We start from the raw sequence: 17911 nt of genomic DNA on the forward strand, positions 1-17911 counted from the left end.
TGTATGTTTATTGAATGCTACTAACCAGACATTTCAGGGACACAGAAATAAAAAGGAATAATGTAGAGCTCCTACATTTATGTGAGGGGTATAGCATCCAGTCAGATTTACAAAAGGGAGCCCCCTCTGGGAGGTAGAATTGCAGAAAGGTACCCACTTGGTGGCTTGCAGCCTCCACTGGAACACAGGCTGGGGGCCTGCAAGGTTCCTGGGTTTCAGCTTCTCCTGCCCCCCAGCCAGCCACCTGCATACTGGGCACTGACAAGTAGGTGAGGCAGCCTGGAGGAGGGTATGATGACAGTATGGACCTAAGTAAATATGACAGGATGTTGACCCTCCAGAAAGCTCTCTACATACCTGTTATGTTAATGGGTACCACATCTGGGAATCTGCAGCCTGATTTCCTCAGATGCTCTAACCAAAACATACCCAGTCTAATCCCAGGGACAAGTAGTATTCGGTAATGATCAGAGATACCTGTCCTTGGAAGAGCCACTCAGAGGCTCTTTGCTTCTAAAATACAAGGTCAGTATTTCAATGATACAGATAAACAAAAGAGAAAAGATGTGGGTCTTACAAGTGGAATGCCTTTATGGAAAGAGTGGCAGGTTTTTTGTTTTTGTTTGTTTTTGTTTTTGTTATAACTTTTAAATAAATAACCTTTGGAGGATTGGGAATAAGTAATTCCTATGCTCAAACACATCAAACAGATAACTGCATATGATCATACTAGACACTGACTGATGTGCTTTTGTATAATTTTTACAGTGTAGGGTGATAGAAACTACATGGCATATTGAATTCTTCACACCAGTTAAAGGAAGTCAGCCTTTATCAGGAAATGACAGATTTTTTCTTCTGTAAAACTTAATCCAGAAGCATCTACTATCCCTGGATTTTTTTTTCTATTTCATTGTCAGTGTTGCACTGACTAAATTCAACAACATAATTTTTGCTAGTAAAGAGGAAGAAAAGCCTGTGGAGAAGTAACTTTTAAAAGGAATTTTAACTTTTTTTTTTTTTTTTAGAATTTTCACTTTTAACCTGTCAGTGTGTACTCCATGTGTGTGTATGTATACACATACATATACCTAGATGGCACTTTTCATTTCAGTACAATGCCTTGCTTGCGAAAAAGTATTGCTTGTCAAACAACTGGCTGGAAGGGAAGGGTCAAGAACCTCTTTAGACAAAAGGCCATGGCACTGCATGTTCACCAGTGCTCAGAGTAGAGCACTCTTATTAAGTCCTGGGTGCCACAAGTTCCTGCCCAAATGATTTCAGGTAGCGTGCCCGAAGGAGATTTGTTTTGCAAAAAAGGTCAAGAGACAATGACATAACGGAAGTCACAAAGGAAGTGTGTTAGATGCGGGGGCTCCTGTGTTGCTCAGCTGGTTAAGCCTCTACCTTCTGCTCAGGTCATGGTCCCAGGGTCCTGGGATGGAGCCCATCATCGGGCTCCCTGCTCTGCAGGGAGCCTGTTTCTCCCTCTGCCCCACCCCCTGCTTGTGCACACACCTGTGCATTCTCTCTCTGTGTCAAATAAATAAATAAAATCTTCCAAAGAAAAAGTGTGTTAGATGTGGACACAGACAATGTCTGTAAGGCACACTGCAACATTAATGTGCCGTATGGCGTTGTCCCCATTTCACATGCAGCGGGAGTAAAGCCTAGAGAAACTGAGTAACTCTGTGTGCCAAGCTTTTAAACGGCCTTGTCAGGATTTGACCCAGGCCATCATAACTTCAAAGCCCTTGGGGTGCCCACTGCCTCTGCCAGCTCACAACATTCCTCCCCTGCCCTCTTGGAGCTGTGGACTCTTGATACAGTTTTTTGTGGCTATTTACTTTTGGTGAGAGTTGCCCACTTTGGTCATCTTCTCTGAATCCCAGGAAGCTGTCATTTTCTACTTGCCGTGTAAATGTCATGGGGCCCTCTCCATTTGTGTAGTCATCTGAGATAATGTCTCGGAGTTTGGCTTTATTTGAGATGTGAGAGCCTTTTTGTTCCCAAGTAAATAACTTGTAGTGGACTCATTCCAAGAAGGACACCAGCAATTCCATTTTCAGATTCTATCTACTGTAACTATGTTCTAAAGGAACACAGATAATATTCTTCCAGCTCTTTTTGATTGCTTAATGGAAATGTTATAAAACCTTCTTTAAAGATGATCATTATAGATGGTGTTCTTAACATGCGGTTACAAATGTTTGCTGTTGGTAGGAGGCTAAAAACAGGTTGGAAAAGCAGATGGTGTTTCCCCAAAGCTCTTGATCTAGTTTCTTAGCTTGATACCCGGAGGCATCAAGCTTCAAGTGCGGAGCAAATTAGAAGCCCTGAGTTTCCTGGGCAAGACTGGGTGCTGAGGGACACTGGTGCATTTCCATCTAGGGAGCATACCAATAAAAGGCAAAATAATAATAGTAGTTGCAGAGGTTTAGAGCAGATTTCAGTGGAACAGTTGAAACTGGCGTTTGCTAACCGACTCGTGTTTGAAATGTTGCCAGAGAGTGTAGAGACAGGAAGATGTCTCTTGATTTAACTGGATCGTTTCCTGAAAGATCACTTTACAAGATATCTTCCAATGTTTATTTGAGGCTTTTCAACTAACTGTAAGAGAAACTTTTTCCTTTTGACTATTATGTAACATTACTAATAACGAAACTAGACCAAGGAACGATCAAGCCAAAACCTAATTTTCTTTTGCTTAATTGTTCATCTTGACATTAAAGTTTTTTTTTTTAATAGAATAATCCCTTCTTAATCTCAGAGTGTTCACCTCTCAAATAGTTGAATAATATTATTGAGTTCTTTTTCTACCTCATCACACAAGGTAGAGGATGTCAGGTAACACATGTTGTTTTTTAATCTTTCTCCTTACAGAACTAAAGGTACGTTTAGTTTGATTGAGCCATAGGGTCAGGAGGACGGCTAAACTCCACTTACATTTTCCTTTCAAGCAGTTTAAAGAAAACAGATTTAAAAAATTCTCGAAATCTTAAATCACACCCTCTAAAATAACTGGAATTCTGGTCCCTCGTTCCCCGCTGTCTTCCGTGCTGTACACATGCTTTTTTCATTTTAGCATAGGAATTTTGTGAAAACACCACAGTAGCCTCGCATGCTGATTTTCCTGAGACAACTAGTACTTTATTTTGGCTATTAAGAAGTTAAGACTAACTGCTACTGCTTTTATATTTCTGGAGCTGAGTGGCGGGGCACGAGTAACCGCAGCAACAAGCAGCATGAGAGGGGTGACAGTAAACTACTTCTAGAAACGCGCCTGCAGTGTGTTTGCTGTCCCAGGTGCTGTGCTGGTTTCGTCGCTTTGACAGCTCTGCAGGCTCCTGCGGCGCTCGTGTCCTATACTGCCCAGGGTCACACCAGAGCAACGGGTGGAACCATGACTCACCTTTAGGGTGCTCTGTTTATCTCTTAAACTTTTCAGCTTATACCAGGAAGCTTTGGCTTTAGAAATGGTTGTGCTCATCTTCCGCGTATTTTCCCGCTTGTTCTTTTTACAGTATTTGGCACCTGAATTGCTTGTTACAAATACACCGATGCTCAAGGAAGATACTGTTGGGTTCCCAGAGCAAACTGTCCTGGGGACGGATGTTGGCGTATGCTAACTAGTGTTGATAAGGTGTCAGCTGACTTACATGTATGAAGTGGTTCTGCGGCAAAACCAGATTTGTTGAATGAGAGCTCGTGCATGCCCAGCAAGGTGGGGTACTTTACAACACACTCATTGGCAGCAGCCTTCTTTTCTTGCATGGCATAGCAGGAACAAATGAAGAAAGCATGTCATGGAACCAGACTTAGAATTTAGTGGCTCCAGGATTATGACATAGTTTCAATAATAGAGGTAAATGGCAACGGGGAATAATAGCCAAGTCAATAGAACCCCTAATCTTTGGCTTGTTTGGATATTTACTCAACGTGGCCTCTAAAATAGCTGAGAGCTTTTTGGAAGAAAGAGATGGAAGAGAAGGGAGCACCTGTGTTCTCAAGGCTCAGACCTCCCTTTTGTAAAAGCACTGATTTTTGAAGAGGGTGTGTCCGTGTTTAGTATGTGGGTGTGTTTGTTTAAGGAAGACATGGAGCTTCAAAAGGCAAAATGTTTTGTAACCCAGAAGTGTAATTCTAAATGGAATTATACATCTGACGATGAAGTTAAAATAAACCAATTTGTAAACAGATCACTTGTATGTGGGGCTCAGCTGGCTGGATCAGCTTCTGTCCTGCAGGAAGGTCAGATGCTCAATCCAGTTGGCGGCCTCAGAGACAGAACCTCCTGTCTGACCAGAGACAGATAGTAACCCAGCCTAAGGGGCAATCGGGGTTTTTTCAGTTCAAAGGAAGAAAGGAATTTCACTTTCTGGCTGATACTCCAGTTTTCCCAGGAACTGATCGTAGATAGTGGGAATCCACCTTTAGAAAAAGGTGTGGGTAAACCACAGCCTTGTAGCAGAGAAAAACTTCAAAGTGGAGAAGGTGAGCAATACAGTTGCCCTAGGCTTGGGAGAGACAAATCTGGAATGAGAGTTCTGATCTCGTAAAATTCACTTTAGACTTTTCAAGCTGCCAGGCCAGCCTTTGTACTGTAATTTTTCACCGGGCTAGCTGTGTTTGGCACATATAATTATTTCAGTGCACAAAAAAAATAGCTATTTACTCTTATGATAGGTTTTGAGAGCTGGTAATGGTGTTGGGAATATACAGACGTGCCTTTTCACTCATTCCTAGATCTGGAGAGAGAATCTGCCCTTTGGCATATCCCCCGTTATCCTGGAGGTTAGTAGAGCTTGCTGACCATCTGGGCAGAGCAAAGGCTCTATCTTGGTGCTTTGGGACCTCTTCCTCATTTTTTTTTTTATAATTGCGATGAAGTATCTATGATATAAAATGTACCATTTCAACCATTCTTAAATATGTGTTTCGTGGCCTTCACAATTCACAAGTATTCACAGTTCTGGGTAACCATCACCACTGTCCACTTCCAGAACTTTCCCACAGTTCCAGTGATCTCTTCTTGATACACCTTTTCTCATGGCTACTAATAAGGGAGAAAAATAGATCGATTTTAGTTGCATCTTTTGTTTCCTTCTTTTATTTATTTATTTTATTATGTTCATTTAGCCACTGTATAGTACAGCATTAGTTTCTGATGTAGCATTCAGTGATGCATTCATTATGTATAACACCCAGTGCTCATCACAACATGTGCCCTCCTCATTCCCCATCACCTTGCTAAAAAGCAGATGGCAAAAAGTAGAAAAAAGTAAAGCAAACAGTGATTCATTAGCTGGATAATTAGCTTATGATTGTGTGTTTGATGATCATTTCCTGAAGACTTAACCGTAGACCAATGTTTTGGAATTCGACTTGTGCAAATAAATAAATAAGTAAATAAACAACCTTATCCTTTAACTCACTGAACTGGGAAGTAGGTTTTCATAAGCCTTTGGATCTGATTGTTACTGCTATCAGTTATGGAATATTTTCTGTCTTAAATGTGCTATCTTTGTTAATTCTTATAGCAATCAAGCAAAGTAGATGACACTATGCCAATTTTATGATCTTCAAACATTAGATTACACTCTAACACTTTACCTTCATTCGTATTGCTCTTAGCAGAAGCGAGGTATAGGAAGTGAAGTAATTGGCTAAGGTCCCTTAGGCAGTTGGTTACCTCAGGTAATCACTCACTAAACCCCTGCTCTAACCATCAGTACCATAAGAACCTGTTTAGAGACATCTCAAGTTCTGTTTAGAAAAGGAAGAATTTACCTTTCCTCTCCATTCCCCCTTGGCACCCCTTCAAAGGAAAACTTTTGTGTAGTCAGAAAAGGAGAATTACACTGAAATTTAAGTTCTAAAATGCTGTGTATGCCAAACCAGATAATGTTCCATTCAGCCTAAAACCCTAACCTACACATTGCCCCCAAGGCTGTTTCTCAAACCACATGGTAGTGACTCTGGTTGGTTTTGGTGGAGCAGGCTCTGGTCCCAGTAGGGGGTCCCCAGGACATTTCTTTTTGGGAGTCTGTAGCTTTTCTTGGTCCACCAGTCTGACCCCCTAAACAATTGACGCCTGTAGGTCCTAATTACACACTTGACTGATAGAATTTAAACCAAGTACCAGTGTCTGGAAATGTACAATTATGTTTGGCTTTTAGCGTTGGATTTAACAGAACTGCTGAGATATTTGTCCGTGTCCATTTGGGGTTCTGAACACCAGCCAGTCCCATAGTTAGCAGGCCGGTATCCACCTGGGACCCAAATATGCAACACCCAGGCCTCAGCTCTCCTGGGCAGTTCTGGACACACATCCAGTACACAAACTTTTGTTGTACCTTTGAAACCCACAAATGTAAGGGTGATTTTCCCGCCTTGATTCTTCAAGGAAAGAACCAGCTTCAGGAGGACCAAAAAACTACTGAGACAAACCCACCCAGCTTCTTAGCAGACCTCCCATCACACTCCTACCACATCTGGCCGAGATGGTGAGGCAGAGGAATAAGTTGGGTTTCCTCTTTGTCCAGGAAAAGACCCTTCTTTTTTCCCCAATGAACTTGGAGAGAGGAAATCGGACATAAAGCTTGCTGTCTATCACTCAGATTTTATGACTCCGAGGAAAGACAGAGTTATTTAAATGAAAAAAAAAAATTACCTGTTTAAGCTCTGGGTCTAGAAACTTGATCCTTAATCAAACAAAAAAATATCAGTGTCCCCAGGCGTCACTTAATCCCTTTTAATAACTTGTGAACTGATCTTTTTTATCAACGGAGAATCTTCTTGAAAAAAAAAAAACAGAATCAAGTCAGGCATACCAAAGTAGAATGTTTTGGAACAATATGGAGGTGGCCACAGAATCAAAGGTAGAATCAAAGGGAGAAGTCCCAGCAGGGCCCAGAAAGAGCAGTTTCCCACGTCTTGGGAGAAGGAATGAATAGAGTCTTCAGGGCACTGGTGCCATGTTGGGCCCCTAACTCAATCACTCCCTCCTTTGCACCAATTCTGTACCTTATATACACCTTTCTTCTACATTAACATTATGTATTTTTATGGTTTTCTCCCCAAATAATGGGCTGGTCAAGAACAGAAATAATGTTCCGCTCATATGTGTGCCTCATGTCTTTAGCACACAGTGCTTGGCACACAGGTACTGAGAACATTAAATTTTTGTAAATGTTTGAAAAGAGTTTGTCTTTTTTTTTTTTTTAATTTTTTTAAAAGATCTTCATTAGAGAGAGAGCACACGCGCACAAGCAGAAGGGAGGGGCAGAGGCAGAGGGAGAAGCAGGCTCCCCACTGAGCAAGGAGCCCAGTGAGGGGCTGGATCCCAGGACTCTGAGATCGTGACCTGAGCCAAAGGCAGACACTTAACCCACTGAGCCATCCGGTTGCCCAGACTTTCCATCTTAAATGGAGTAGGGCATGGCTATGGTTCTGCTCACTGCCATGGTGCATGGAGCTCGGCAGCCGGAGGTGGGGGGTAGGGGGTGGGGGTGGGGGAAGGGCACCCTTTCGGAACCTCTTAAAGGAGGGAGCTTGCCAAGTCTGTGGGGAGTCGACCTCAGCAGCATCCCGCACTCCTCCGTATGAACCATCCTACGATGACTCCCATTTTCCCAGAATTCATGGCATTCTTGCTGACCACTTGTTCCTGTAGTGACTTCCTGGTCTTTTTCCTGGAGAAAGAGCCCCAGCTGGGCCTTCTGAGCCCCTAGCGACTGAGGTCTGATTACAGGTCTCAAGCTCAGAACAGTCAGAATTGCTACAGGAAAGAAGCCTCTGCGATGTGTTCCGAGCCGTCCTCACAAGAGCGTCAACAATCGATAAACACAAAGCCCTGTTTTCCAGGGCGTTGCTCATAAGCAAAATACACTCTGCTTCCTTTTCCACAATAAAAACCCTGCCGCCAGCCCCTGAAGCACACCTCGCGTCTGGGAGATCGACCTCTCGCGCAAGGCCAGTCACGGTGTCGCGCTCCTCCCACAGCTCCGCGCCTTAGGGCAGCTTCCCTCCTGGCCTCCTCCACCGCCCAGAGATTTTCAGACTATTTTCATGCCAGATCCACTTGACCCTTTTAGGTGCTTTTCCAGCCAGCTGTGGCCTCTCTCTTGAGGCTTGGTAATCATAACTTTGAGCAGCGTCCCAAACAAATCCTGCTTTTGTTTCCTAAGATTGTTTCTCATTTCACTTGAGAAACAAATATTTTTTAGTTCAGTTACATAGAAAACTCATACATCTTTCTTGCCCCATACTTTTCAAGTTATGGTTGCCCATGGAGAGAAACCCGATCTCATTTTCCACGTCAGTCAGTTTCCACATGTCCATCTGGACTGTGGTTCTCATACTTCATCAGGGTCCCTGACTGACGAGCCCACTTCCAGTTCCTGATTCCTTAGGCCTGAGGGTCCAGACCCAACATTTGTATTTCTGGCAGGTTCCCAGGTGATACCCATGATGTTCATCGGAGAACTGCACTCTTAGAACATATATTTCCGTAAAACAGATTCTTGGTCATTCTTATATATAGTACATATACTGTATCTTCCTAATACATAATTAGGTCATGCTTTTGCCTTCCTTCAATTGACTTTAGGGACTCTGGTCCACAGTGAGGGAGGGAGGGAGGGAAAAAAACCCTTACAGAGATTTTATTTCTAGTTACTTCACCCTTTTTTGCTTTCACTAAACTTTGGTCACATTCAGCCACAGTTTTCTTAGCTTGGGCATCCTTGCTTGGTGTTCAGCAATATAGGAAATGGACCCCAAAAGGAGATGTAACGATTCTACTTCTCTTCCAAGGCTCAAAATAATCCTAATGTTTTGGGGACAAATGGGTGGCTCAGTCGGTTAAGCGTCTGCCTTTGGCTCCAGTCATACTCCCAGGATCCTGGGATGGAGGCCCGCATCGAACTCCCTGCTCTGCGGGAAGCCTCCTTCTCCCTCTCCCAATCCCCTTGCTTGTGTTCCCTCTCTCGCTGTGTCTCTCTCTGTTAAATAAATAAGTAAAACTTTAAAAAATTTTTTAAATGTTTTTAAGTGCCCTAGTCATTTCCTGTAGTGCGTGGTAAAAGGGGCTGCAACAGGAGTCCATCTCTGCCAGCTTGTCTCAGAGGCTTCATCACACCGCCAACCAGGTGTCCTGTCATGTTCTCAATGAACTGTATTAGTTGCACATGCAGACGGGCATTCAAGAGGTTAAACAGTTCCCGCCAAGAATGCGTTGATATTTAAATGGTGGTCTGATTAGATTATGGATTCCAGACCACAGACTAACAGGGCGTGAACGTGCAGCTTTGAACACATACACAACTCCTCCTGGAACTGGCAAAATCCATTCTTGGTAAAAGCATAGAAATAGGCGTAGTTGGGAGCCCCTCAAACGTGTAAGGGCTTCTGTTTGCAAGGGGATACCACAGACAGTTGGAGGCCACCCAGGAAACCTCCTTACGTGCAGAACTCCCGCTACTTTTTTTCTGCCCGTATCATGCCTGCAGCTGCAGTGGCAGCGGAGCATGGCCAAGCCTCATGCCCAGAGAGGAAGAGACATTTTCCTGGTCCCAGCCTCTTCAGCAGAGCTCACTCCCTGTGTTCTCTGTGCTCTACCTCCATGCGCAGTTCAGCCCTTGTGACTGTGGGCAAAGTGTCCTCAGTAGCACCAAAAACACCTGCTCTGTCTTCAAGGCAGGAGGGGGACAGTTAATAAGCTGGATCCATGTAGCCATGGGTGACATCAGGAAGCTATCAGGCCCTCCCCCACCCCCCCCCAGAACATCTCCTCACAGGTGGGTTTTGTCATATCCGGGATGCTGATGTTGAAAGATGCGTCTTCTCAGAATGTGTTGTTTTGCAAAATTCCAGGGCCTGAGGCAATATAATATATATCATGGTGTTCTGGGAACGTGGGCTCTGGCACCAAGCCTTCCAGGGTTCAAAAAAAACTAAGAGTTGTGTGACCACCCCCCGCTTCACTCTGTTTTCTTACTTGTGAAATAGGTTTTTCACAAGTGTGTTTTAGCACAGTGCCTGGTGCACAGTGATTGCTCAGCAGGTAACTGCCATTGTCACTTTTTTCCCCATAAATCCTTTCTAGACTGGCTGTCGGGGGTCCTCCTGCTTGGTATCTTCAGCTTTACTTTATTTCCAGCTCTGTGCCAATAGGGCAGTAGAAAGAAGAGCACGTAGCACGATTTGGAAACCCTTACTGCTTCAGGAGTCAGTCTTGGAAACCTTTTGATATCATAATTTATTTTAGTCAGGCCCATCTAATTGCCCTCGTACGTGAAGGTTATGAAACATGCCAGTTTGAGCAGAGCAGTGGAGATGAAAGTGTTCTGGCTTGTACCAACTTTTACTAGCCCATTTGCCTCTCAGGTAAAATGAGGAGAAAAATAAATTAAATCATCATTCTTCAACTACTCATTATGTATTCTCTCTTCCTCTAGGACAAGTAGGTGAAGTTCAACTACCCTCTTTCCCTTTTTATGAACGAATATGTACAATGTCTGTCCTAATGCAGTTTTGTCTTTCTTACATTGCTGTCAACACTTCTTGCAGTTGTGCAATTTCAGTCCTTTTGGCAACATCAGTCTGTCTTTCCACCCCCACCCCCAAGTTAGGTGACTTCCACAGTGAAATATGTTTGTAAATTCCACCCACTTCTGGACTTAACGGCCCCCAAGCTGGCTCCCAGGGGTTCCCAAGAAACTGCAGGTCCAATCATCACCCTTTAAGATCAAGACTTGAAGACAAAAGGGACATCTTTGTCAGCTTCTTAAAAAGATCAGAATTCCTGGAATTTTTTTGACGGTACACACTTAGAAAAGCTAATTTCAATTTTTCTGACTTGGGAAACTGCCTGAAAACACTGCATTTTTCTTTTAATTCTCTGTGTAGAAGTTAGTTCATGTTGACACTTGCAGAACATTTAAATCTAATTAAAGCAAGGATACCATGACAATATGCCAAGAGAAGTCTTGCCTTGGGAGCTATTCTTTACTCCTTTGGGTCTTGATGTCCTCTTTGGGGGACCTTCACTTTTCACGGTCACATGATGTCCAAAATTACCAAACCATTTACTGCTGACCAGATTGGACTTAAAAACACCAGGAGCTTTTGCTACAGCTGTGATTGCCGTTCTCTGAGATGAGGGCGTGTTGAGGATGGCATATTGGAGAAGGACGTATGCTAGTTAGGTCTGTGTCCCGAGAAGGACAGAGCAAGGTCATATTTATGTTGGCAGTTTGTCGAGTTAAAGTGAACCACTTCAAAGGGGTAGGAGGCCATGCTTAACTGAATCGGTTGGCTCTGAATAGATGGGTCTTACCTTCTGACAGTTCCAGGCATTTAATTATAAACGACCAGTCATTTAATTATAGAATGTTTCACATACTAAAGGGAAGAAAAGGGTGTAATAGGTTAACACAGTTGATTGAAAGCCATGTTTAAATGTTTTCCCTACAACTGTTCCTTACATTAAGAAACTTGGTGTGCAGGAAATGCATGAAACCTGATTTATTAGTCAGATTGCTTCTACTTACGCAATATCCTACACCTAAAGATGCAATGGGAAATGTGCTGCACTAGCAGTCATCAAAGACTGAACATTTCTAACCTAGTGACACAGCTGGAGCAGAGGAAAGACCTTCTCTGACCCATACAGATTATTTTACTATAAAAAGAAAATTGTGTGTCAAACTTCTGTATTGTAAATAAAGACAAAGCAATGACATTGTCTTTCAGTAACTGCTCCTTATTTCTCAGGTATTTCCTGAATGGAGATATTAGAATTTGAACTTGAATGAGGGTGAAAATATTTCGGTCCAAAGTTGAAATTACAATCATGATATTCTTATTGTTCTTAACTACTCCAGGTCTGGTTAGTGGCTTACAAATGTGCTTGGATTTTGTTTTTGTGCTTTGATTCTGCTGTTTTTATGTCCACCACACAAGCCAGTCCTTGGGCAGTTTCCCACACAGTCCCTCTTACCGCTGGGAATGACTGTGTTTGTGTGTCCTGTCCTGGTCCTGCCCCTGAGCTCGCTCTTCTCACTGCTGGCTGAGGCCTGGTGGCCTGTACGTGGAGCACCCCCAGGCACCTAAATGTGACAAGGTTTGGTTTTCCTCTAGCGCTCTGGCTCAGTTACCTTCCCATCCTGGTCACCCTAGTTCCAACCCTTCGAGTCTTCGAAAAACATGTCTCCCAGAGCCTCCTCCGGCCTTCCTCCAGCCCGCCCCAGACCACTTCATGTTCCGTTTACATTCTGCCTTCTCCTGCTTCGGTACCTTCCTGCGGGGTCCTCTCCACCTAGGAGAGGTCCCGGGAGGGCCCGAATTTGAACCCGAATCTTCTCTATCCTTCAGGTTTCTACTGAGATCCCAACTCTCCCCAAAGCCTTCTGAATCTCTCATCAGAATTCATCCTACACCCTCTCTTCTCCACTGATGGCACTTTATACACTGTTAACACCCACAGTTGATTTTTTCCCAAATGTTTTATGCTGAACATTTTCAGAGATTGAGAAAAGTTGAATGAATAGTACAGTAAACACTCATACATTTGCCATTTAGATTCTACAATAACATTTTGTTGTCTTATCACACCTCCAGCCATCCGTTCCTCTGTCAGTCCATGAATCCACTCTGTACGTATTATATATGTATATATATGTAATTTTTCAAAGCACGTGTCACATGGCAGTACATTTTACTCCAGACATTTTTAATATGCATATTTCTTTACTTTTCCTTTTCAGATAAAATTTATATACAGTGAAATGCATAAATCTTTAATGTACCATTTAATGAATTCTGATGCAAATATGCACCTTAATACCAATCACTATGCAGGTATAGAACATTTACCATCACATCAGGAAGTTGGCTTGCGTCCCTTCTCAGTAGACTGTCATCTCCACTCCTGAGAGCATCCACGGTTTTGGTGTTTTTTCAGCATGGATCAGTTGGGCCCACTTTTGGGTTTCCTATAGATGAAATCAAACAGGAGGTACTCCTTTGTGTAAGCCTCTTGAGATTCACCCAGGTTGTTGCACGTTATCAGTGGGTTGTTCCTTTTTGTCGCTGATACTCCATTTTCCGAATATACCGTGTATGTTTATCTATATCCTGTTGATGGAAACTTGTGTTGTTTCCAGTTTAGGGTTGTAAAGTCCTTTTTTGTTTTTTTTGTTTCACTTTTCTCAGGTCAATACCTAGGAGGAAGTTGTGGGGTCATAGGGTAGCTGTGTGCTTAGTTTTATAAGAAACCACTAGATCTTTTTCCAAAGTGGTTATACCATTTCACCCTTCCACCACTCCATGTGACAATGCAGGTTGGCCCACAACCTTCCCTATATTTGGCCTTTGTAATTTTAGCCACTCTGGTGGGTGTGTTGTGGTGTTTCATTGTGGTTTCAGTTTTCTTTCCCCAGATGACAATGATATTGTATCTTCTTAGTGCCTGTTGTGTTTACTTGGTTGTCTTCTTTTGTGAAAGGTCTACTGGAATCTTTTTCTACTGGAATTTTTAAAAAATTCTTTTTATGTTCAGTTGAAGGAGTCCTTTATTTTGGATACCAATCCAGTGTGAGATATATATTATGTTGAGTATTTTCTCCCTTTCTGCCACTTACCTATTTATTTTCTTTTAAAGAATTGAAGCTTCTTATTTTGATGAAATCTAATACTGCAGTTTTTTTCTTTTATGGTTATTACTTTCTTGTCCTAAGAAACCTTTGCCTACCTCAAAGTCACAGGGTGTTTTCTTTGACACACTTCATAATTTTAGCTTTTACAGTTAGGCATATTATGACTTAGTCTGTTCATCTTTGACTGACCTGGACTGATCCTTTATACACAGCAAATACTCAAGATATATTATATGGAACTGCATTAAAGATGGAGATAGAAAGAGGACTCTGGCAATCTTTTAATGTCTCTGTGTTAGAATGAGTTTTATGGGATCCACCCCCAGATTAATGCCAATGTATAAAGCCCTGTCCAACCCTTGAGTTAGGATTATCTGCCAAGAATACAGGTCAAGGCAAGAGGTTGATTGCTTGAATATTCGGCTTCTTTGGAGTAGAGTAGAGATAGATTTAGCTTTTTACTAAACTATGAATATATGCTAGACATGATGCCTCATTGTTTTCTACTACATCTTCTTGTTTTATCTTGATAGCCACCTTAGATGCTATATGAGGAAATCTGAGTACTGGAGTTTTTAAATGACTTCCTTATTACCCATTTAGAAAGTTGCAAACCTAGGAGTTCTCCAAAATAGGAAAATCTGGAGGAAAGCCAATACCTTGATTCTGATACAAGATTTCTGCAAAAGAATAACATTTGATTGATTTTAAAGTATATGGAACTTGATACTAAAACTTGATAAACAACTAAACATATTAAGTTCTGAACCAGTGCACTCAAAGGTGACTAAAAATTCAGCCTTCTAACATCACTCTAAGTATATAGAAATATCTGCAATAGAAAAACTCTTGGGAAATGAATTTGCTCATAAATCTCATGTTAATTGCTGACTAGATAGTAAAAATATATTAAAATCATAAATAGCCACAAGGTCCACCCACTGCCCAAGAATTTTTTTTCACTCATGATTTTTTATAATGTTTACATAGGCAGTTCTTACAAGGTCTCATTTCAAAAAGCCAGAATATTCCCCTCGGGTACAGTGTCTTTGTCTCTCTTTATTGTCTGCAGGTGGATGTGCTGGCTGATCTTTTCTTTGTTTGCAGGTATGCTTCAGAAGTGTCCTTCTATTGATGACTTTGTAAGTGCCCTTGTTTCTGACTTGGATCTGGACTTCGAAACTTTTCTCATGGATTCTGAATGATGGAAGCACCTTGTCTCTTTCAGACCGAGGTTGTGTAGATAATGAATTTTGTTGTAGATGCTACAGCTGTGAACACTCATTTCTGACTTCAGTATTCACTTCTGTAATGACTTCTGAAAACCCTTAAACTGATGGAACTTGGAATAAATAATTTGTTTTAATGATGCTGGCTTTTAGCCTGTTTGGCAGGTTTTTGAACATAATGGAAATCTACTCAGTGAGCTAATAAAAACTAGAGCCTCGTGTTCTTAAGTTCAAGGTATGGGCACTTCCTTAAGCCAATCAGTCTCCTGTTGAACTTTTCCCCTTGCATCGATCTCTAATTGGTTAAATTAGGGACTTAATTATAAGCAAACTTATTTTAGTTTGAAACAGTCTTCAGGAGAGTTACACAATATAGTTCTTTTGAACGATGACCATTGGAAAATGTGCTTGGAGCAAGTACGGTTTCCAGAGTGCTTATAGTTGACTGCACTGCGTTGCTCTGAGTGCTTAGGCTCCACAGATGGACTTAGAACTGAGAAGACTTGAACTCGTGCTTTTCTGGCTCGATTACAAATGTACAAAGATGAGTGCAATTACCAAGGGATGTGCCAAGATCCAGCATAAAGGAAGAAAGGGGAATTCAGACCGGGTCTGACTTTATCCTGAACACATCTGCTTTACATTCTTGCATATTGTATCACTGCGTGTTAATAATAGGAAAGAAATTCTTCAATGGGGTTTTCCCACCATCAAAGTCACGAATTTAATTATAGACTTTAGCTTAAAATGACATCTGCTAACAGCCTCTCCGACTTCTCCTTAATGGCCAAAGATGGTGCAAAAGGGCCAGATTTGAAATCCCATGTGTCCAGCCGATGCATGAGATCTGGAGGAATTTCTACAAGCCCAGAAACAGATGAGACCAGATGAAGAAATGTCAGTGACGCAGGCATGCGGGATCCCCCTGGATGCAAGGGGGACAGACCTTTCCTTCTGTCCCCACTTCCTGCTGGCACTGAGAAACCCAAAGCAAGTACTGGCCACAGAGCCAAGCAGCTGGCCCACCACCTGGGCAGTACTTCCCCCTCAGCCACGGGGCTGCCATTTACCCCTCTTCCAGCTGCTCCCCATTTGAATTTCTCAGTCTGGGAACACTCTCAGAAACGGCATCTCCCAGAGAATACTTGGGCAGGAAGTAGGGCAGGCGCGGTGGTAGAGCCCCTCTAAGGGAGGGCAAGGTCTGGGAGGGTGACGGCAGCAGGAAGAGCTCCAGTACTAGTGCCCGGGAGGGATGTGGCTGTGCCTGCACTCCACCTCCTTCGTTCAGTCTCCGAGCCGAGGAAAAGCTGCATGGCGCAACGTTAGCTCTGTTCCGGGAACGGATTTGAAGAAATTGACATTGGCCAGCCAGTCCGTCATAAGTACGTCTGAAAAGGTTCTCTGACCAGCTCGCAGGCGCACCAACAGCAAGAAACCTCTGGGTCTTTACCAGTCCCTTTTCAGCTGGAGGTGAAGGAGGAGAAAAATCCGTGGGGAGCCTGTGTGCAAACATTCTTCAGAAAAAAGGAAAGGGAGAGATCACCTAGAAGATCATAACCTGGAAAATTCTTTGTTAAAGGAAGTAAAGCACATCGTAGAAGACCTCTCTGGTATTCTTAGTGAGAGATGAGAAAGCACACTATCGATGAAGCCATAGAAAAAAGGGTGAGCAGAATAAGCTAAAAAAGAAGATAGGTGGACTAAGGAAGGGAGAAATGCAAACAAACAGAAACATTAGTCTAGTGGCTTCAAGAATTATCCAAGCAGAGGAGAGCAAAGTTGTTGAGATCAAACTTGAGAAACATCTCAGGATGCAGGTCAAACGGATGTGGTGAGAGCCGCCTCCTCTGGGGGATAGAATTCCTGAGGACGAAGGTGGATCAAAGACAATCACAGAAAATCGATTCTTGTGTCCTCCTGTATTCCCGGTACTCTAAACAGCATCTAGCACATTGTAGGTGCTCTGCTGAGTACGTGCTATCCAGTGAATTGAAGGAAACTTTCAAGAGAAAAAAACGAGGGTGCAGTTTAAAAGGGAATGTTTGATGGTTGCCCAGTAGCGTGAATGTACTCATCCCACTGAACTTCACCCTTAAAAATGCTTAAAATATTAAATTGTACTTAATGTATATTTTATAACAATTTTTAGAAAGAAAAAAAGAAACCTGCATTCCAGACCAAAACAAAGAAAACAGTGAAAAGAGACCCTTGCCTAGACACGATCTGCCTTTTCTTTTGAGAGGTTAATTATAAATATAATTAATATTATAAGCCAACCTATTCCAGATTGGGCTTTGCAGAACACTTCCTGGGAACTGGTACTTAGTGTTCTGTGAGCTCAGAAGGGTCCTGTTGTGGATTACATTTGGGAAATGCTGAGTGTTGAAGGTTAGCAATCCTACAATTACAGAACATTCCTAGCATTTGCATATAGGCACCAATATTTCCCAAACCTTTGATTATAGGACCCGCACCCCCTATTCTGGAGTACCTATCAATGACATTTTTCACAAAAGTGGGAAGTAACTGCTAAAACCATACAGCTGGAAATAATAGGTCTACACATAAAGGAACAAAAATTATGGTATTCCAAGCAATTGTGTATCTCCATTAAATGCCGCAAGACAATGAAAAAGGTAGTTTTGAGAAGTAAAGGTTGAGATACAAAATGGCATTCTCAGATATACAAGGGCTCAGGAAACATCCAGCTTTGTACCTTTCTTTAAAAATGACTAAAAGAAAAAGTAATTTAGACCAAGCATCAAAGGAAAGGAAATCTCTACGGAGCTTCTAAGAATGCAGAGGGGTCATTGCCTCTTTTCACAATAACAGCTGGATAAATCATAATAGCAAGTTATTTTACTCTGAATGCTTTTCCTTATGTTGGGAATAAGCCCATAAGTGCACAGCAGTCCCTCTGGGATAAATTCTCTCCTGTAGTTATGGTATACCACCAGTTTGCAAACATCCAATTAAAGTACTTATGAATATAGAAACACTAAAAAGAACTATAGGATAATG

At 42.3% G+C, this 17911-nt stretch overlaps 1 protein-coding gene across 1 annotated transcript in view; it reads left to right on the forward strand.

Moving 5' to 3' along the window:
* The window catches only part of MIPEP (mitochondrial intermediate peptidase), a 177566-nt gene extending 162531 nt beyond the window's left edge, over positions 1–15035 (forward strand). The window contains exon 19 of the mRNA XM_032314630.1: positions 14769–15035. Coding sequence (XP_032170521.1) covers positions 14769–14866 — 98 coding nt within the window. The 3' untranslated portion in view covers positions 14867–15035. The remainder of the gene's footprint in view (positions 1–14768) is intronic.
* The last annotated feature ends 2876 nt before the right edge of the window (positions 15036–17911 follow it).

The sequence above is a fragment of the Mustela erminea genome, chromosome 15, assembly GCF_009829155.1.
Source record: "Mustela erminea isolate mMusErm1 chromosome 15, mMusErm1.Pri, whole genome shotgun sequence".
NCBI classification, from domain to species: domain Eukaryota; kingdom Metazoa; phylum Chordata; class Mammalia; order Carnivora; family Mustelidae; genus Mustela; species Mustela erminea.